This window comes from Nansenia antarctica, assembly GCF_963989245.1.
Source record: "Nansenia antarctica genome assembly, chromosome: 2".
NCBI lineage: Eukaryota > Metazoa > Chordata > Actinopteri > Argentiniformes > Microstomatidae > Nansenia > Nansenia antarctica.
Window position 1 is genome coordinate 39178482 of NC_137675.1, and position 21700 is coordinate 39200181.

General features: G+C 46.3%; 1 protein-coding gene across 2 annotated transcripts in view; it reads left to right on the forward strand.

Moving 5' to 3' along the window:
- rbfox1 (RNA binding fox-1 homolog 1) overlaps window positions 1-21700 on the forward strand; it is a gene marked incomplete at both ends in the record, with an annotated part of 526479 nt that overhangs the window by 299642 nt on the left and 205137 nt on the right. For both annotated transcript variants that reach the window (XM_080524505.1, XM_080524506.1), the window contains one exon: window positions 65-334. In XM_080524505.1, the coding sequence (XP_080380631.1) occupies window positions 65-334 (270 nt within the window). The remainder of the gene's footprint in view (window positions 1-64; window positions 335-21700) is intronic.

Below are 21700 nucleotides of genomic sequence, written 5' to 3' on the forward strand. Positions count from 1 at the left end.
CTCCCTCTCTCTCTCTCTCCCTCCCTCTCTCTCTCTTTCTGTCTTTCTATCTCTCTCCTCGTAGGGTAACCAGGACGCCCCGCCCCCTCCTGACACCATGGCCCAGACCTACCCCTCCGCACAGTTCCCCCCCCCCCAGAACGGCATCCTCCCTGCCGAGTACAGCGCCTCGCACCCCCACCCCCACGCCCACCCCCTCCCGGCCCCGGACTACTCGGGGGGGCCGCCCGCGGGGAGCGAACACCCTCTCAACATGTACCCCCCCCCCTCACAGAGCCACAGCGAACATAGCGGAGCGGACACCAGCATACAGACCGTTTCCGGCACAGCCACAGTAAGTCAGCCCAGCGTCTCCCTCCCCTGTCTCCAGATGACCACATTCTGGGGGATGGCTTCTCCAGGCCTGGAAAGTACGGTCTGGGGGGGAGGTCGTACTAGGTCTGGGGGGGAGGTCATACTAGGTCTGGGGGGGAGGGTCATACTAGGTCTGGGGGGGAGGTCATACTAGGTCTGGGGGGGAGGGTCATACTAGGTCTGGGGGGGAGGGTCGTACTAGGTCTGGGGGGGAGGGTCATACTAGGTCTGGGGGGGAGGTCGTACTAGGTCTGGGGGGGAGGTCATACTAGGTCTGGGGGGGAGGTCGTACTAGGTCTGGGGGGGAGGTCATACTAGGTCTGGGGGGGAGGGTCATACTAGGTCTGGGGGGGAGGTCATACTAGGTCTGGGGGGGAGGGTCATACTAGGTCTGGGGGGGAGGGTCGTACTAGGTCTGGGGGGAGGGTCATACTAGGTCTGGGGGGGAGGGTCATACTAGGTCTGGGGGGGAGGGTCATACTAGGTCTGGGGGGGAGGGTCATACTAGGTCTGGGGAGGGTCATACTAGGTCTGGGGGGGAGGGTCATACTAGGTCTGGGGGGGAGGGTCATACTAGGTCTGGGGAGGGTCATACTAGGTCTTGGGGGGAGGTCATACTAGGTCTGGGGGGGAGGGTCATACTAGGTCTGGGGGGGAGGTCGTACTAGGTCTGGGGGGGAGGGTCGTACTAGGTCTGGGGGGAGGTCATACTAGGTCTGGGGGGGAGGGTCATACTAGGTCTGGGGGGAGGTCATACTAGGTCTGGGGGGGAGGGTCGTACTAGGTCTGGGGAGGAGGGTCATACTAGGTCTGGGGGGGAGGGTCATACTAGGTCTGGGGGGGAGGTCATACTAGGTCTGGGGGGGAGGGTCATACTAGGTCTGGGGGGGAGGTCGTACTAGGTCTGGGGGGGAGGGTCATACTAGGTCTGGGGGGGAGGTCATACTAGGTCTGGGGGGGAGGGTCATACTAGGTCTGGGGGGAGGTCATACTAGGTCTGGGGGGGAGGGTCATACTAGGTCTGGGGGGAGGTCATACTAGGTCTGGGGGGGAGGGTCATACTAGGTCTGGGGGGGAGGTCGTACTAGGTCTGGGGGGGAAGGTCGTACTAGGTCTGGGGGGAGGTCATACTAGGTCTGGGGGGGAGGGTCATACTAGGTCTGGGGGGGAGGTCATACTAGGTCTGGGGGGGAGGTCATACTAGGTCTGGGGGGGAGGTCGTACTAGGTCTGGGGGGGAGGTCGTACTAGGTCTGGGGGGGAGGTCGTACTAGGTCTGGGGGGGAGGTCATACTAGGTCTGGGGGGGAGGTCGTACTAGGTCTGGGGGGGAGGTCGTACTAGGTCTGGGGGGGAGGTCGTACTAGGTCTGGGGGGGAGGGTCGTACTAGGGCTGAGTCACTACCCATCTTCCGTCGTAGACTGAAGACCCATCTCTTCAGGTTACATCTTAACTGCTCCTCCTGAGACATCTTCTGACCCTCACCACTACGTCTCCTAAAGACACCCGCTTTCCCCTCTACTGTGTCCCTAAGAACTTCTATTGCCCCCCTTGTACTGTTTCTCAGTTTCTCCATTAAAAAAAACCAAAAAAACATTTATTTATTTTTTTTGGAGAAGGCGATAGGGAGAAGGTTTTTCCTTCTATCAGTGGCCCCGGGCCCGAGCTAGATTACTCTTCCTGCAACGAATGGTGGATTGCTGATTCACATGCTTAGTATTCAAATGTATTGATTGTAAGTCGCTTTGGAATAAGGCGTCTGCTAAATGCCAAAAATGTAAAATGTAAATGTAAATGTAGGTCTGGGGGGGAGGTCGTACTAGGTCTGGGGGGGAGGAGGTCATACTAGGTCTGGGGGGGAGGTCATACTAGGTCTGGGGGGGAGGTCATACTAGGTCTGGGGGGGAGGTCATACTTAGGGTTGGGTACCGTTTGGGTTGTATTCGATACCGGTGCCAAATCGATACTTTAAAAACGGTACCGGTACCGAAACGCTACTTAAATCTGTACTTTTAATTGGCGGGGTGGTCACTGACGCGATTTTCCGCGTGCACGCCATTAATGCCGAGCGGCGATGTTTTATATAGAAGGTGATCAAATACCAACATATCCTGACGCTACAGCTGCAGCAGAACATGGGGAACCCGCATACAGCACTGAATGTGACTGACAGATACACCCAAGACACACACACACACACACACACACACACACACACAAGGATAATCAGCTCATTGAATATGAAGTACACAAGAGTACACACAGAACCGGGAACGTGCATACAGCACTGAACAACATTCGTAGAATATAAACTTGTGACTGACAGTCACATACATACACACACACACACTGGAAGGTTATCAGCTCATCAATACGAAGTAGGCCTACATGAGAGTACACGCACAAAACGGGCAAACGTTACTCATTAACTGTTTACACAAGTAAAATCACAGTGTGACAGTCAGATGGAGCATTTGGTAAACAACCAACAGAAAGCTAATGCATATTATCAGCTGAGAAAACCAACGTTTACCTTTGATGACACCGACATGAGCCCTGTTTACCCGTACCTCCGCCGTTCTGTTCGTGATGATTTTAGATTATTTTTGCACCGCGCATATTGCCCTGTAATAAGAGCATGCGACCACAGCTCCCTTGTGTCTCGTATTGTCCAAATGTTCCCTGAATATTAGCTGCATGTTTTTCCAGCATGTAAATCCGTTGTCAATAAAAATTCGACTCCAATTCTTTTCCTCTGCCAATATTGTGTCGTTGTTAAATCCAAATTTTCTGCTAAATTCAGACCAATCACGAAACTGTTTTGCAAGCGCGTCGCCTCGCGCATGTTGAGTGCGATTCAGTCTCGATTACATGAACTGAGTGGAACTTTAACAGGCGATGTCACGTGCGGTTGACTGTTGCATGTATCGTCCATTTCGGACACCAGGGTGCGAGAGAGGAACCGAAACAAGGAACCGAAATCTCTGTTGCAATTCGGTTTGGTAGGTACCGAATGTAAAGTAACCGGTACAATACCGGTACCGGTTTTCGGTACCCAACCCTAGTCATACTAGGTCTGGGGGGGAGGTCATACTAGGTCTTGGGGGGAGGTCATACTAGGTCTGGGGGGGAGGGTCATACTAGGTCTGGGGGGGAGGGTCATACTAGGTCTGGGGGGGAGGGTCATACTAGGTCTGGGGGGGAGGTCATACTAGGTCTGGGGGGGAGGTCATACTAGGTCTGGGGGGGAGGTCATACTAGGTCTGGGGAGGAGGTCATACTAGGTCTGGGGGGGAGGTCGTTTTAGGTCTGGGGGTGAGGTCATACTAGTTCTGGGGAGGAGGCTCATACTAGGTCTGGGGAGGGTCGTACTAGGTCTGGGGAGGAGGGTCATACTAGGTCTGGGGAGGGTCGTACTAGGTCTGGGGGGGAGGTCATACTAGGTCTTGGGGAGAGGGTCATACTAGGTCTGGGGGGGAGGTCATACTAGGTCTGGGGAGGAGGGTCATACTAGCTTCTGAGCACCTGTGTTGGCTTCAGATACACGTCAGCTCTTAAACCAGTTATGTGAACTGACGACTTGAATTTGGAGTTACGACTTTCATACTTGTTGAGTTTAGAAGAGGTCGTATTCTCTGGTTTGCAGAAACGATCCCCCAGAATGGAATCAGCTAAGAGACCAGAATGGAATCAGCTAAGAGACCAGAATGGAATCAGTCAAGAGACTGAGCTGCAAACTGTATTTACAGTGTATGAGACTATGCAGATTCACGCAGGGCACTTTCAGTAGAGGTCAGCTGGCCATCAGGTGACCCACCTATGAAGGATCCAACCAATCACATGCTGGTGGGACCAGGCTTTAAGAGAGGCGTTGGCCACCCTCCACCACAGCTGACTGGGTACTGCTTACACAGTTACATTTTGGTCATCCGGTGATGGCAAACCTGATGTATTACCAACTACCTTCAACCAAAGTGTCTTATCTGGCGTGGCATGGGGTGGTGTGGTGTGGTGTGGGGTGGTGGTGTGGTGTGGTGGTGTGGTGTGGTGTGGGGTGGGGTGGTGGGGTGGTGTGGGGTGGTGGTGTGGTGTGGGGTGGGGTGGTGGTGTGGTGTGGGGTGGTGGTGTGGTGTGCTCATGGCTCATGAACATATCATTTGGCGATGAATTTAAACATCTCTCCTGCCCTGAGACTGCCCACTTGTTCTTCTGGAAGGTTCTACTAACTGTGACTGATGTACTGTTGATTCACTGACTTGGACAAATGTACTTATTGTAAGTGGCTTTGGAAAAAAAGCATCTGCTAAATGACTTCAATGTCAGAATGATGGACCGTGCGGCTGTGCGGTGGCTCAGAGAGCTGCAGTGATCTGAGCTGTGGGAGACGGGACGTCCAGGCTGAGAGCCACACATGCTCTGATGGTTTCCCTCTCCACCTCTAGTCTAGTACCATCAACCAGCCCCCTTCCATCTCTCTCTGGTCTCCCAATATTCAATTCAATCGGTAAATAGTCAAAACATGAGCTTAGAATGATAAGGTTCTATCTCAGCTTAGGGCAGTTAAGGGCCGGTTTCACAGACAAGGCTTAAGCCTAGTCCTGGACTAAATCACACTTTCAATGTAAAATCTCCATTGAAGATGTTTTTTAGTCTAGGATTAGGCTTAAGCCTTGTCTGTGAAACTGGCCCTATGATAGAGCGTCAAAGTTTTTACATTCCATTATGTTTTGTGAGATGGAACCTTTGTATTTTATTGATTACTAACTAAAACATGTCAACATTTTAAAAAGAACACCACACAGGCATTAATAAACACCTAATGGATCAGATTATGTAAAAAACTCAATTTTGACAAAAATGGAGATAGAACCTTATAATTCTAACGTCACGAAAAGTCTTCAAATAGGCTTCATGTGGATGACAGATATCGCCCATTGCCAAAGCAAGTCACACGTTTGTCTGCCAATTTGGAGCTGTAGTATTTCCCCCCCGATTTCGTACTTAGTTGGTTTGTGTGTCATAAGCCCTATTCGCACAAGACTAGTGTTACCTGCTGTGGACCTCATGTGATTTAGACATTAGCCCCCTATGTCTGTGTCATATGGCCCCCCATGTCTGTGTGTCATGTGGCCCCCCATGTCTGTGTGTCATATGGCCCCCCATGTCTGTGTGTCATATGGCCCCCAATGTCTGTGTGTCATGTGGCCCCCCATGTCTGTGTGTCATGTGGCCCCCCATGTCTGTGTGTCATGTGGCCCCCCATGTCTGTGTATCATGTGGCCCCCCATGTCTGTGTGTCATGTGGCCCCCCATGTCTGTGTGTCATTTGGCGTGTTCACACGGGATAAGCGAAGTCTGTATTTTACTTCAATTTCCTGACATTATCCCCCGCATATGATGTCAAGGCTATGTGTAACATGCGCTAAACTATCCAGCATTATATATACAATAGTTAAACTATCCAGCATTATATATACAATAGTTAAACTATCCAGCATTATATATACAATAGTTAAACTATCCAGCATTATATATACATTAGTTAAACTATCCAGCATTATATATACAATAGTTAAACTAACCAGCATTATATATATACAATAGTTGGAATTAAAAGCTCCATCTTGAGCGCATGTTGAGTTAATTTAAGTACATTGTGCTACTTCCTTTCTTTCACTTTTAAGTTAAAATGTGAATGCAGGACTCTTACAGCACTTGTATTGTGCAGTATCAATATGTTTACTATTGAGGTCCCCAGGTAATAGCAGTCCTGTGTGAATAGGTTTTAAGTGGTTGTGTAGTCGTGCTGTGTCATCTGGGGAAAGGATGGTGCTCTTGCTTTTGCGTTCTAATGTTTTTCAGTGTAGGAGGAAACGTATCTCTGTTAACCTCTTTCTGGGGCCAGAGTGTACACAGCCGCTCTCCCTTTCTTTTTCTCCCTCTCTCTCTCTCTCTGTCTCTCTCTCTCTCCCTCACTTTCTCTCTCTCTCTCTCTCTCTCTCTCTCTATTTCTCTCTCTCTCTCTCCCCCTCTCCCTCTCTTTCTCTCTTTCTCTCTCCCCCTCTCTCTCTCTCTCTCTCTCTCTCTCTATTTCCCTGGTCTCCCAGCGAGTCAACTCATATTACGAGTGCTTACCATCACCTAGTGCGCTCGCCAACTAAAGCACTTGATTACCGTTGATATAAACATACCATACTAGTCCATAAGCACAGTATGGGAGAACTTGGTGATAAGCATAATACGAGTTCACTCAATTAGACATATGCGCTCTGCGCTGCGGGTTATGCGTGATGCAAGACAGCTGAGAGGAGACTGTGTTTATATCACGTGTGTAAGTAAAAGTCAGCTAGCTAAGTAAGTAATCTAGCTAACTATGATTGGAAACTAAGTACTATCCAGTTAGAATGATAGACGATGTAGTTGTGTTGTCCTGCTGGTCTCGCTGCCTGGGTCTGAACAGACTTTGGGATCAACTACAACGTCTTTGAATACTTCGCATCCTTTGAAAAACATGGCGGGATGTAACGATCTTGTAACTTCGCAAACAATAGCAGCATTAAAATATTTTAGTTTATGTTCAACTGGTAAAGGTAGTGAGCACAGATTTTCCTGTTTCGACTTTGCTGAGTTCGTTAAAAATGCCTTAAAAACTTTCCACCTGTACATATATATATACTGTATATATATATATATATATATATATATATATATATGTATGTATATATATATATGTATATATATATATGTATATGTATATATATATATATATATGTATGTATATATATATATATGTATATATATATATATATATATATATATATATATATACAGTATATATATATATATATATATATATATATATATATATATATATATATATATATATCTGCCATAAACTGTATCATACCTCCACTATGATTCGAAATTAAGTAGTGTCCAGTAGTGGAATTATATTTAGCAGTAGCGATATTCGGAGTCTGGGGCAGTTCTTATGCGCTCTGTCCTGCTGGTTGCGCGATGCAGGACAGCTGTGAAAGGAGACTGACCAGGCGATAATCAGGGTCCATTGAGACTTTCCGTGTGGTATATTTTGACAACACACACATGCATGAATTGTATAGTACTATTTGCCTTTTGACTTGCATGAGTTCTGTAAGATATTCTCCTGACTATGGGGGTTAGAGTTAGGGTTTGCAATCCTTTGTCTTAAAGCCATATGGTCATCTCAAAATGTCTTATTGTGATCTGTGCCCTACCCCCTGACCTATAACCCCTAACCTATGACCTGAGTGACATCATCCTGACCTATAACCTGAGTGACATCATATGTGGGTGTCCTTCTTTTCACACAGACACGGTCTCTCTCACCCCAGCCAGCTCTTCACCCTCCCACAGATACGGTCTCTCTCACCCCAGCCAGCTCTTCACCCTCCCACAGACACGGTCTCTCTCACCCCAGCCAGCTCTTCACCCTCCCACAGACATGGTCTCTCTCACCCCAGCCAGCTCTTCACCCTCCCACAGATACGGTCTCTCTCACCCCAGCCAGCTCTTCACCCTCCCACAGATACGGTCTCTCTCACCCCAGCCAGCTCTTCACCCTCCCGCAGAAACGGTCTCTCTCACCCCAGCCAGCTCTTCACCCTCCCACAGACACGGTCTCTCTCACCCCAGCCAGCTCTTCACCCTCCCACAGATACGGTCTCTCTCACCCCAGCCAGCTCTTCACCCTCCCGCAGACACGGTCTCTCTCACCCCAGCCAGCTCTTCACCCTCCCACAGATACGGTCTCTCTCACCCCAGCCAGCTCTTCACCCTCCCGCAGAAACGGTCTCTCTCACCCCAGCCAGCTCTTCAGCCTCCCGCAGACACGGTCTCTCTCACCCCAGCCAGCTCTTCACCCTCCCACAGATACGGTCTCTCTCACCCCAGCCAGCTCTTCACCCTCCCACAGACACGGTCTCTCTCACCCCAGCCAGACACGGTCTCTCTCACCCCAGCCAGCTCTTCAGCCACCAACATCAGCTACCTTCACTGTGTTTCTGTAACTGTAATTCTGTTTGATAAATAGTTTTAGAACTCTGAAGTTTCACTCTTGATCTGTTTCAAACAAGTTATTTAAGTTAAGGAACAACAAAGCAAACCGGTAAATTGCATGGAATTATAATACATGGTCTGGACCAGGGTAATTGCCTGAGCGGATTCCCTGGTCAGTACCATTCAAACATACACCGACACGGGAAATTGCATGGAATCTACTGGGAAGGCTCGTTTGTGTGAAAGGGCCTGAAGCCTTCTTCCCTGTCTGGTCAGTGGCGGTGGTCATGAGACTGCTGATTCACCTTGGCTTTGTTTCTTTGTTGCCTAATCCCATTAGGTGATATGTTCAGGTGTTAGGTGATCTGTTCAGGTGTTAGGTGATACGTTCAGGTGTTAGGTGATCCGTTCAGGTGTTAGGTGATATGTTCAGGTGTTAGGTGATACGTTCAGGTGTTAGGTGATCCGTTCAGGTGTTAGGTGATATGTTCAGGTGTTAGGTGATATGTTCAGGTGTTAGGTTCAGGTGTTAGATGATAGGTTCAGGTGTTAGGTGATAGGTTCAGGTGTTAGGTGATACGTTCAGGTGTTAGGTGATATGTTCAGGTGTTAGGTGATAAGTTCAGGTGTTAGGTGATCCGTTCAGGTGTTAGGTGATACGTTCAGGTGTTAGGTGACACGTTCAGGTGTTAGGTGACACGTTCAGGTGTTAAGTGACACGTTCAGGTGTTAGGTGATCCGTTCAGGTGTTAGTTGATAGGTTCAGGTGTTAGGTGACACGTTCAGGTGTTAGGTGACACGTTCAGGTGTTAGGTGATGGGTTCAGGTGTTAGGTGATCCGTTCAGGTGTTAGGTGATAGGTTCAGGTGTTAGGTGACACGTTCAGGTGTTAGGTTCAGGTGTTAGATGATAGGTTCAGGTGTTAGGTCAGTGTTTCCCAAACTGTGGGGCGCGGGGGTACTGCAGGGGGGGCGCAGAAATAATATGGGAGGGGAAAAAAATGCACACACAAGAGCTGTAAACAAACACTGCTTGCTTAAGGTTACCATCAGGGGTGTTGTGGGCGTTGGATGATAAAAATGAGAACCTGAATGGAGCGCAGGCCATAAACTGTAACAAAGAGGCAGCGAGGGGGCGCGAGCCCAGGGGGGCTCCATTCACGTCATTGACGCGCGCTCTCCCTCCCCATCATTCCAGCTATCTAGCAGCAACAACAACAATGGATACGTTTATGAAAGAGCCAGAAGCTAAACGAAAAGCGAAGGAGCCCATGACAAACGTCCCAAAGCCAAAGTCAAGAAAGTATGACGATACATACCTCTCCCTGGGCTTCACGTCTAATGTGGTCGGTGCGGAGGAACGACCACTGTGTGTCCTCTGTCTCAAAACGTTAGCGGCAGATAGCATGAAGCCTAGCAAGGTGAAACGTCACTTGGAGACCACACACCCGACTGATGTGAAGAAGCCCCTCGATTTCTTCAAGAGAAAACTCCAAGAATACCGTGGTCAGCAGAGCCGTTTCGTTAAAACAGCATCTGTTACGTCTAATGCTCAACTTGCCTCCTACAAAGTGGCATATCGTATCGCCCAGTCTAAAAAACCACACACCATCGCTGAGGAGTTAATACTCCCTGCTGCAATAGATATGGTTTCACATATGATAGACGAGGCAACAGCCCAAAAACTCAAAGCTATCCCCCTGTCAAACAACACTATTGCGAGACGCATCAATGACATCTCAGAAGACATGAAAGAGCAGCTTGTTGAGAAAATAAAAGACCAACTCTTTGCGCTCCAGGTAGACGAGGCCACAGATAGTAACAAGGACTGTCTGTTAATAGCGTATGTCAGATACATTGATGCGGAGGGTTTGAGCGAGGAATTGCTATTTTGCAACTATGTCCCAAACAGAGCAACAGCTGATGAACTGTTCAAAATCATAGACAAATACCTGAGTGAAGCCGATCTGAAATGGGAGGACTGTGTGGGGATATGCACCGACGGTGCCCAGGCCATGGCAGGAAAACGGGGAGGGCTCCAGACGCTCATCAAGCGCGTTGCACCGAAAGCAGTGTGGACTCACTGTGTAATACACAGGGAGGCACTCGCGTCAAAGCAGCTGAGTCCAGAGTTGAATGACGTTTTGTCTGATGTTATCACCACCGTCAATTACATAAAAACAAGACCACTGAAAGCTCACATTTTTTCCGCTTTGTGCGAGGAGATGGGCTCCGAGCACACAGCCGTGCTATTTCACAGCGAGTCGCGTTGGCTCTCTCGTGGAAAGGTGCTGTCCAGGGTGCTATCGTTGAAAGATGAGATCCGAATCTTCTTGGAGGAGGAAGGGAACGAACTTGCCAGCAAGTTTAATGATGAAGACTTCCTCATGAAATTGGCCTACCTAAGCGACATGTTTGAGAAGCTCAATGAATTGAATCTACAGTTGCAGGGCAACAACACACACCTTCCACATCTGGCAGACAGGATACAATCTTTCACACGGAAACTGGACATGTGGGGCAGGAGACTTGAACAGGGGGACATCGACTCATTTGGGAATCTGAAGGCGTTCATCGAGACCAATGAGCTGCAGAGCACAGTGGTTCCATGTATGAGAGAGCACATCTCAGCCCTGAAACAAAGCTTCCAGAAATACTTCTCTGTGGATGACAGTGCCAAATACGACTGGATTAGAGATCCATTTGTTGCACCACCACCTGCCATGTGCAGCACTGCGGAAGAGGAACAGTACATCGACATGACTTCAGAGTCAACCATGAGGCTGCAGTTCACATCCACGACTTTGGCTGGGTTTTGGATTGGAGTGGAGAAGGACTACCCTCTCATTGGACAGAAAGCTATAGGAATACTGCTACCTTTTGCAACATCGTACCTGTGTGAGATAGGCTTTTTCTTTTCTGAGAGTGGCAGTCTCAAAACAACAACCCCGCTTTGAGAAGATTTGCAAGGCAAAGCAAGCACACACAAGTCATTGATCGTAATTGTGATAGGAATGTGAGGAGTAAGAATAGTGATGCAGTAGAAATTAGTTAATGTTGATATGTTGAATATTTCAGTGGCACAGGATCATTTGCCAAGCACTTATGTTCCTTTTCAACCCATAATAAAATATAAAACTATAGTTGGATATATGTGTCTTGTTATTATTAGAAGAGAAAATGTAATGTTTTTACAACTTTATACAATTAATTATATTAATCTAGGTGGTAGGACCGGGTTAGGGGGGGCTCGAAAATATTTCCAATTACCCAAGGGGGGCCTGATTGAAAAAGTTTGGGAACCGCTGTGTTAGGTGATAGGTTCAGGTGTTAGGTGATAGGTTCAGGTGTTAGGTGACACGTTCAGGTGTTAGGTGATAGGTTCAGGTGTTAGGTGACACGTTCAGGTGTTAGGTGATGGGTTCAGGTGTTAGGTGATCCGTTCAGGTGTTAGGTGATAGGTTCAGGTGTTAGGTGACACGTTCAGGTGTTAGGTTCAGGTGTTAGATGATAGGTTCAGGTGTTAGGTGATAGGTTCAGGTGTTAGGTGATGCATTCAGGTGTTAGGTCATACCTTCAGGTGTTAGGTGATAGGTTCAGGTGTTAGTTGATAGGTTCAGGTGTTAGGTGATAGGTTCAGGTGTTAGGTGACACGTTCAGGTGTTAGGTGATCCGTTCAGGTGTTAGGTGATCCGTTCAGGTGTTAGGTGATCCGTTCAGGTGTTAGGTGATACATTCAGTCTGTTCTGTTTCAGTCTGGTTGAGCCAGACTGTCTGGGAGCTGTCCTGGGGCTTCATAGGGTTGGATGGGGGTCGCTTTATTAGGTCATTCTAGAATTAGATTGTTTTGTTTAGATTCATGAGAAGGGGGATTTGGCTGTATTCATGCATTGCTTGGGGTTTTTCCTCTCAATACTCTTAGAATGATCTTACAGAGTTCTGCTATTCTGATTACTAACCAGAGTACCCAGGGAGAGACAGACAGGGTCAGATGTTAGTAACTAGAGTACCCAGGGAGAGACAGACAGGGTCAGATGTTAGTAACCAGAGTACCCAGGGAGAGCGGGTTAGGGTTAGGGTTATGGTTAGGGTTAGGGTTAGGGTTAGGAGACAGGATCAGATGTTAGTGTAACAGTGGAATCACTGAATCAGATCAATACCATGCAAACATAATGACCTGCTTGTGTTTAGTCAGGACTTGAGAATCATTAGAATACCTAACCCTAACCCACGGAGTGTATTTGTATCTTCTGAGTGGAAGTTGGGGATTGTTTCGCATCGTAATGAGAAAGAAAAGTCTCTCCCTCAGCGCTGGAAAAGTACTTCATCTATTTTCTAAATTGTTTTATGGATTTAATATTACAATTTAGCTTTAAACCCCCTTGGGGTTCATGATGTGTGCTGAAGCCACATAGTGTAAGATGTGTTTGTTATCAAATTGTGAATCACCAGCAAAGGTCAACATGTTGGGATCCAAACAGCATGTGATTTCTCTGACATAACCCAGGCAGTGCTCACAGGTTGGTGTGAGAGCGTGAGAGCATTTTTTAAATCAGATTTTTAACACAGGATATGTTTATGAAGTGTCCTTTGTCGATACATGGAGACATAATGGAGTAACTGGGCCTTGGAGTGTAGGTTGTTATAAGGTACAATTTCAGGCAAAATAAGGTCAAATGTCATTCTTTGAAAAAACTGGAAATCCTACAGAATGTGGCTTTAAATCAGGTGGGGGGGGTGAGAGAGTGTCAAATTACACCTCCAACCTTTGCACTCATAACTAGTGGAAGAAAGAAATAGTTCTACATCTGGAAATCCTATCACTTCTCCCCTTCTCTCTCTCTCTCTCTATATATATATATATATATATATATATACAGTATATATATATATATATATATATATCTCCCCCATTCCCACCTCCACGTCTGTCTGGCTAGCTAGACCCTTTCCTTCCGTCTACCCCCTTCTTGATAGCATACATGCTTTTTTTTCTCTCAGTCTCTCCCTAAACTCCTCTCTCTCTCTCTCTCTCTCTCTCTCTCTCTCTCTCTCTCTCTCTCTCTCTCTCTCTCTCTCTCTCTCTCTCTCTCGCTCTCTCTGTCTGTCCTTCAGTCTATAGTGTCTCAGTCTCTCCCTAAACTCCTCTCTCTCTCTCTCTCTCTCTCTCTCTCTCTCTCTGTCCTTCAGTCTATAGTGTCTCAGGGTATAGGCAGGAGGAGGCCAGAGGAATGATCTCATCTGGCTTGTTTATAGAGCGACGTCATCCCTCACTTGTGTTACTAGTCTCTGTAGAAGGAAAGAGAGAGAGAGAGAGAGAAAGAGATAGACAGACATAGAGAGAGAGAGAGAGAGAGCGAGAGAGAGACACAGAGAGAGAGAGAGACAGAGAGAGAGAGAGAGAGAGAGACAGAGAGAGAGAGAGACAGACAGACAGAGAGAGAGAGAGACAGACAGAGTGAGAGAGAGACAGACAGACAGAGAGAGAGAGAGAGAGAGAGAGAGAGAGAGAGAGACAGAGAGTGAGAGAGACAGACAGAGAGAGAGAGAGAGAGAGAGAGAGAGAGAGAGAGAGAGAGTGAGACAGACAGACAGAGAGAGAGGGGGTGATAGACAGAGACTGAGAGCGAGTGAGAGAGAAAGAGAGCAGAGGGTGAAGGCTTTGTGTGAACTGGGAGTGTGAGGGTTAAGGTTAGGGTTATGGGAGCTAAGGGTTAACACTAGAACAGCCGTGAGGTGTTAAACAGCACCAGTGAGTACCAAAAGAAATCTACCTTTGCACTCGATCACATTTCAGGACCCTCCTTTCATGACTTTTCCTAGATATGTGCGTTCTACCACCCAGCATTTTTACATTTTCAAAATCGAGTTAGTATAAAGCGTTTTAGCAGTATTTCTGTGTGTGTCTGTGTATTTGTGGCTGCCATCTTTTTCTCCAAGCCTGCAATTCTCTTTTATATCAGCAGAGGTAGCAAGGGGGCACACACTGTGCTCAAATTCAGGCTTCAGTGCTGAATGAGACACAGTGCATAAGACTGATATTTGTGTTTATATATAGGCTACAATAACAATCAAAATAAGATATGTATATGTGCAGACAGTTATGAAAATGATAAACTGTACAGTATGTCTCCCAATCAATGTTCGTTCAGACAATACAACCAAAGGCGTAAAAATACTGATGTTCTCATAATGTAATTATAGATATAGCTAAATTAGACTGTAGACTGCTATGGAGGTATATTGAAACCAATATATAGATTATATATATAGATTATATATACAACCTGATTGGATTAAATAAGATTCTGTTGTGATTGTGTTGACATTGTTGTGATTGCAAAATAAATCTTGGTTATGTAATGTGTAAAGAACATGATGACACGAATGCCTATTATGATGATATGCAAAAGGGACAATCTGTGTCTATGAATCTTGAACAATCACCGGTTGAATATGCTAATATAGGAACAGTGCCTAAAACCCCACTTCAAAAGGTTGTTATTCAAAGGCAGCATCCAAAGCCTACTAACACATTGCACAGTAAAAGAGAACATGATCAAATTTCAACAATGAATAATCAGTCAACAATGGATAATCTTATCAATCAAGACACCATGTCCAATGTAGAGCAAAAACATGACATCGCTGATATCCTTCTTACTCAGCAGAAACTTGCTTTACTTCCTGTGAGGGAAATGAATACATTTGATGGAGACCCAATGAATTTCCTACCCTTTATGCGTGCTTTTGAACATTGTATTGAGGACAAGACAAGTAGCAATCCAGACAGGCTTTATTTCCTGGAACAGTACACCACTGGACAGTCACGAGACTTGGTGCGTAGCTGCATGCATATGCAACCAGACAGAGGCTATGCTGAAGCTAAGAAGCTACTTGAAAAGAACTTTGGAAATGAAATCAAGATAACCAGTGCCTACATGGAAAAAGCCTTGAACTGGCCAAGCATAAAGGCTGAAGATGGAAAGTCACTACAGGCCTATGCACTGTATTTGAGAGGATGCAACAATGCCATGCAAGACTTGCACTATCTGGAAGAGCTTGATAGCCCATCAAACCTCAGGCTTATTGTTTCTAAGTTGCCCTACAAGTATAGGGATAAATGGAGGTCTATTGCCTGCAATATACTTGAGATTAGTCATGGCAGGGCTAAATTCAAAGACCTTGTTGGCTTCATTGAAAAACAAGCCACAATTGTTTTAGATCCTTTGAATTTAGCCGTGCCTGTAATGTCAGCCTGTCAGCCCCTAAAACTGCTATAAGCTTGAGAGCCGTGTTTGAAACCCGCTTGGCTCCCCTTGGGAGGTGTGGGGGATGGAAATCCTTTGTTTGGCTGATCTGCGACAATCAAGAAGAATAAGATTACCATCCCCCATGCTTCAACCATTATATCAAGTGAATGGAACTGACTTTAGAAACGAGTTATTCTGGTTTATTTACGAGGTACATACTGGTGACGGATCTCCTTCACTCTGTCACTGTTCCGTTCAAATGGCACATTATACAGTTGTTTCATGCGCATTTCATTTCTCCTAAGCACTCTGTCAATTGTAGAGATTGAAACAGATTCAATATGGCCAAAGATATTGTCATCCTCTATAACAGCGCTCTGGATCTCTAATATCATAGTCTAGTATCATAGTCTAGTATCATATGTGCTAGTCTAGTATCATAGTCTAGTATCATAGTCTAGTATCATATGTGCTAGTCTAGTATCATATATGCTAGTCTAGTATCATATGTGCTAGTCTAGTATCATATATGCTACTCTAGTATCATATATGCTAGTCTAGTATCATATATGCTAGTCTAGTATCATATATGCTAGTCTAGTATCATATATGCTAGTCTAGTATCATAATGCTAGTCTAGTATCATATATGCTAGTCTAGTATCATATATGCTAGTCTAGTATCATAGTCTAGTATCATATATGCTAGTCTAGTATCATATGTGCTAGTCTAGTATCATAGTCTAGTATCATATGTGCTAGTCTAGTATCATATGTGCTAGTCTAGTATCATGCTAGTCTAGTATCATATATGCTAGTCTAGTATCATAGTCTAGTATCATATGTGCTAGTCTAGTATCATATATGCTAGTCTAGTATCATATGTGCTAGTCTAGTATCATAGTCTAGTATCATAGTCTAGTATCATATATGCTAGTCTAGTATCATATGTGCTAGTCTAGTATCATAATTTTATGAATGAAAGTGAAACCGCATGGTGCGTTCGTAAATTCGCTATGAGAGCGCCGGAGCGCACACCGGGTTCAACGTCATAAAGGGACCAGGTAATTTGATTGGACAAGAGGCATTCCATGGGTGCTGACCAGATTTCCAGGGCAAATTTACGAACGCATGCTAGCGAATTCGACGACGAAAATCGTCAGAGGAGATATACGGGTTATTTTGATAAACTGGACACATTTTGGGAATATATATTGGTACTTTCTCACCTGAAAACATATTAAAACTTCATAAAATGACATGGTAACACTTGTAAAGGCAAAATTACAGCTTTTTTTTTTTTGAAAAAAAAATGGAGGATTCAAATCGCCTTCTGCTTGCCGGTGCGAAATGCATTCTGGGAAAAGGCGTCGGAGCCTGGCAGACGGCCTTGTGTGACATCGCCCTCCAGCGATCTTTGTGCGTCAGTACACTCTTCTCTATGTTAAACTATCATAGTGCTGAATCACACCTCATCGCGATTGAATAAGGTCGCGATCCGCCGCGGTCCTAGTGTTAAGGGAGCTAAGGGTTAGCTGCTTATGGTCTTCTCTAGGACCTACCCCCCCCCACACACACACACACACCATTACTTCATGCAGGGTGTGAAGCCTGGGGTGACACCGTACTGCAGAGCTCTACCATGTGGTCCTGATGGCCCCAGGGCGCTGGCTTGTGTCCCAGTACAGTTTAGCACTGCATCCTAATCCTCCTGACCTCCCATTGGCTGAACCAGTCTCAGCCCTGACCTCCCATTGGCTGAACCAGTCTCAGCCCTGACCTCCCATTGGCTGAATCAGTCTCAGCCTTTGGACATTGAGGATCTCTCTCTCTCTCTCTCACTCTGTCTCTCTCTCTCTAAAAATAATGTAAAAAATAATGTCATGGAGGAATTTCAATCAGGTTTTAGAACATACCATAGCACTGAAACTGCTCTTACTAAAATAGTGAGTGATCTCAGACTAAACTCTGATGCTAATAAGGTCTCAATGCTCGTCCTATTAGATCTAAGTGCAGCGTTCGATACGATCGACCATGATATCCTAATCAATCGTCTTGAAGAGTTAGTTGGTCTTTCTGGCAACGTGTTAAATTGGTTCAGAACATACATTACAGGGAGAAAGTTCTATGTCAAGCTTGGAGATCATGTGTCTGAGAAATATGACAGCGACTTCGGAGTGGCACAAGGGAGCTGCCTTGGTCCACTACTATTCTCACTATACATGTTACCACTTGGGGACATCATTAGAGAGCACAACATATGTTTCCACAGCTATGCCGATGACACGCAACTGTTCATTTCTGCTGAACCAAATGATACTTCAGCAATAGACTCCATTACGAACTGTCTTCTAGTAATAAATAAATGGATGAGCAATAACTTCCTGAAGCTAAACGAGGACAAAACTGAAGTCCTACTGATCGGCCCTAAAGCAAAGAGGGATATGCTGCCCTTGTGTGGTGTTCGGGTCAACCGGACCCGTTTTACATTTTTACTTGGTGAGAAATGGTACAAGAATACATTTGATCAATATGAAACTCCATGGCCTTGGCTTATTTTCTATGAAAAACATGTAAACGTGAAAAAAAAATGTTTTTACACATCCTACAATACCCCAACACATTTATGTCCTTCATAAGATGTTCGGGTCTGTAAGAGTCTCTAGGCACAGAGGGAGGTCGACACAGAGGAACAGTTGCAGAATATGTTTTTATTTAGTCCAGCACAGCTCAGCGAGTCTTTTCCCCCCCCGCTGCTTCTCCCTTCCGGGACCCGCTCCCGCTGTCTCTCCCTTTCGGGACCCGCTCCGCGACCCGCCCCCTCTCGGGACTCGTTCGCTCCCGGCAGAGCCCTCGCTCTCGCCCCGCTGCTCCTCCCTTTCGGGACCCGCTCCGTCCGCCCGCTCCCGGCAGAGCCCTCGGTCTCGCCCCGCTGCTCCTCCCTTTCGGGACCCGCTCCGTCCGCCCGCTCCTGGCAGAGCCCTCGCTCTCGCCCCGCTGCTCCTCCCTTTCGGGACCCGCTCCGTCCGCCCGGCTCCCCGCACCTCACCCCCTTTCGGGATCTCGTGCGTCCTCGCCGCGGCTCTCTCTCTCTCTGTCTCACAGTGTCTCCCCGCGGCAGGTACTTCCTGCCCTACTCATCTCCCGAGGGAACAAACACACACAGGTTAAATAGACCAGTGGGACAACGAGTCTGATCACTGACACCTGTCCGTAATCAGCCCATTATTCCCCTCCAACGGCAGTCTGGCTCCCTCTGCAGGCCAGAACGCGCCATGTTCCCCACAGGGTCATTTAGGCCCGGATGCACAGAGACACACAGAAACATACACACACTCACACTGACACTCAATCACACACCTCTGCTCTTGCTTTCCCGTGCCAAGAAGCCGTCTGCTCTCGCACTTTTTACCCTTTGAAGTGCAACATTGTAAACATTTTTACATTTTCTTGCACTGTACAGAACGTATGCAGCAACTGCCAAAAGTACATTTGAGGTACACACACTGTCACATTCTGTGCTTCATGTGTTGTGTAGACAGGCATACCCATGCACACACAATTGTAGCCAGTGGTATTTCAGAATTATTTGGGATTTTTCAGACATAATACTGTATTTCGACAGTGACATTGAAAACAGTGTACATTCCGTTCGTGTTTTGTGATTCAGCATTTGCAGACATTTTTGAGAGACGTATTTCACAGCTATTGGCAAAAACAATCTTAGTTTGGTTCTTTCATTTCTATTCTTGTTCATCACCTGTATTTTCTTTACAGCTTTGATTATAATTAGATAAATGTGAAATTCAATTGAGTATATAAATTCAAAATAATAAACAGCAATGAAAACATTGTTTCATTAACATTTTTCCTAGATAAGTATGATTTATGACACCCAGGTCTTTATATTAGTGGATTTTGCATTTTCAAAGTTAGGGGCATCATGTGCGTAAAAACGCTTCTACTCATCATGCTGTCGTTCGGCCCCACCTATTCCCAGGGGTCTGACACTTTGTGGGTTGTTACTAAGCATCCTCTGCTCCAGCCTCTCCAAAGGGCAGCCCCCTAGATCCACCAGAACAAAATATATGCACTTTTGAATGTGTACACAGTACCTATTGTGCATTATTGGGTACAGTACCTGTTTGCGCCCTTTAATATTATGAGCTATTTTGGGGCTTTCTTGCGCCCTGAGTATACCCCCTTGTATGGGTCACCCTTGGGACTAGGAGCACCGTGTCAAGACAAGTGCTTTTAAAACCCCAATGATGTCCTGGGTCAACTGGACCCGAACAGTACGAAAGGGTCCAAAAAGTGAACATCACACAAGGGTTAATAATCTGGGGAAACTGACATCATGGATTAAATGGATTAAAACATAATTCTTTCACCTTAGAAACATTGCTAAAGTAAGACCACTTATAAACCAAAAAGATGCTGAAAAACTGATTCATGCCTTTGTCTCAAGCCGGCTCGATTACTGTAACGCACTTTTTACTGGCCTTCCTAAAAAAAACTACTGCAAGACTTCAGCTCATTCAAAACTCTGCAGCTCGACTTCTGGCCCTTGCACACCAACGCGTTTTTTACGCGCGTTTTTTACGTCCGTTAAAAAAATAAATTAGAACTCATGTTGTGTCAACCACGCTTGCACACCAATCCGTAATAATTCGTCCGTCAAAAAAAAAAACGCAACAGGTTCGATTTTCTGCGTTTTTCGCGTCCGTCAAAAGCCTTTTGAGAGTTGTTATTGACCACTCCGCCATGGTATAGACTGGGACACGTCGTCAAATTAGAACTTTAGGACAGTTGGATTAATGTTTACAGAAGTACATGTCTCAAGTATTATCTCGCGGTTAGTCGAGTGAAAGAAAAACAACATACAGATGATAATTCACACAATATAATACCACGAAAGCGTAAGGCACTAAACAATAACATTCAGTTGGGCAGCATCACTAAACAATAACATTTATTTGGGCAGCATCCTACTCAAACTCAGGCAGAAGGGCAGGGTCCGGGCAGGTTCACACACTGTCACAGACTGTCAGTGCATCATACATCATTCAGCATGGTTAGGTATAGGCTGGCTATATATAGCTGTTTCTTTTTCTATTCTACTATTCTATTCTACTTCTGCTGTCTGCGAAACCCTGGGTATGCACCCCCCTTCCCGCGTCCCTGATTGAATGCCGAATGCATTTTCTGAGATGCGGCGCTCTTGACAGGCGGAGGTTGAAGACGCGCTTGTCCTCTTCAAAAAAAGTTCGCAACGTAAAAAAACGCAACGGACTCCGCAACGGACCGATGTGCAAGGTCTCGGTGCGTAACGTTTTTTTCGGATGAAGGATTTAAAAATACGTGTGCGTAAACGCACGCATTGGTGTGCAAAGACCTTAACTAGAACCAAGAGGAGAGTGTTACGGCTGGGCCTCCACACACACCCTCCCCCGCCCCCACAGCTCGAGCACAGCGTGCTCTCCGCCGCAGGTGAGGCTGGTTCCGTTAATTGGATAATTGTCCAGCCACAGCCAGACCAGCACACCTGTCTCCACTCCCCAATCAACCCTCTGGCTACATCTACCCTGGACTTCTACTCACTCATCGTCAGTTCTTCCCTAAGAATGGCCTGGCAAGTATTATCTGATACCAGTCGTGTACTTTGCTCTTGATACTATATTTGCGATTTGTATTCTTCCCGTATACAAATTCCCTTGTGCCTTTTTGATGTGCACATATCTTTGTACTGGCCTACCATTGAGACTTACCCTGTTTCTCTGTTCCTCTACAGTCCACGCCAGCCACTACCCCCAGCCCGCCAGGCTGAAACCCCCGGACTCATCATCCCTGTTTTCCCACCCCCCTTCACTGTAAATAAATACCCTACGGGGCTAACACTTTATTCTGCCTCCGGTGTCGTGTCCTTGAGCCCCCTACCTACCGTGGCTTAACAGAGAGAGCACATTACTCCGGTCCTAGCTACTCTGCACTGGCTGCCAGTAACATGTAGGGTTGATTTTAAGGTCCTCCTCCTTATATACAAAGCCCTTAATGGGCGA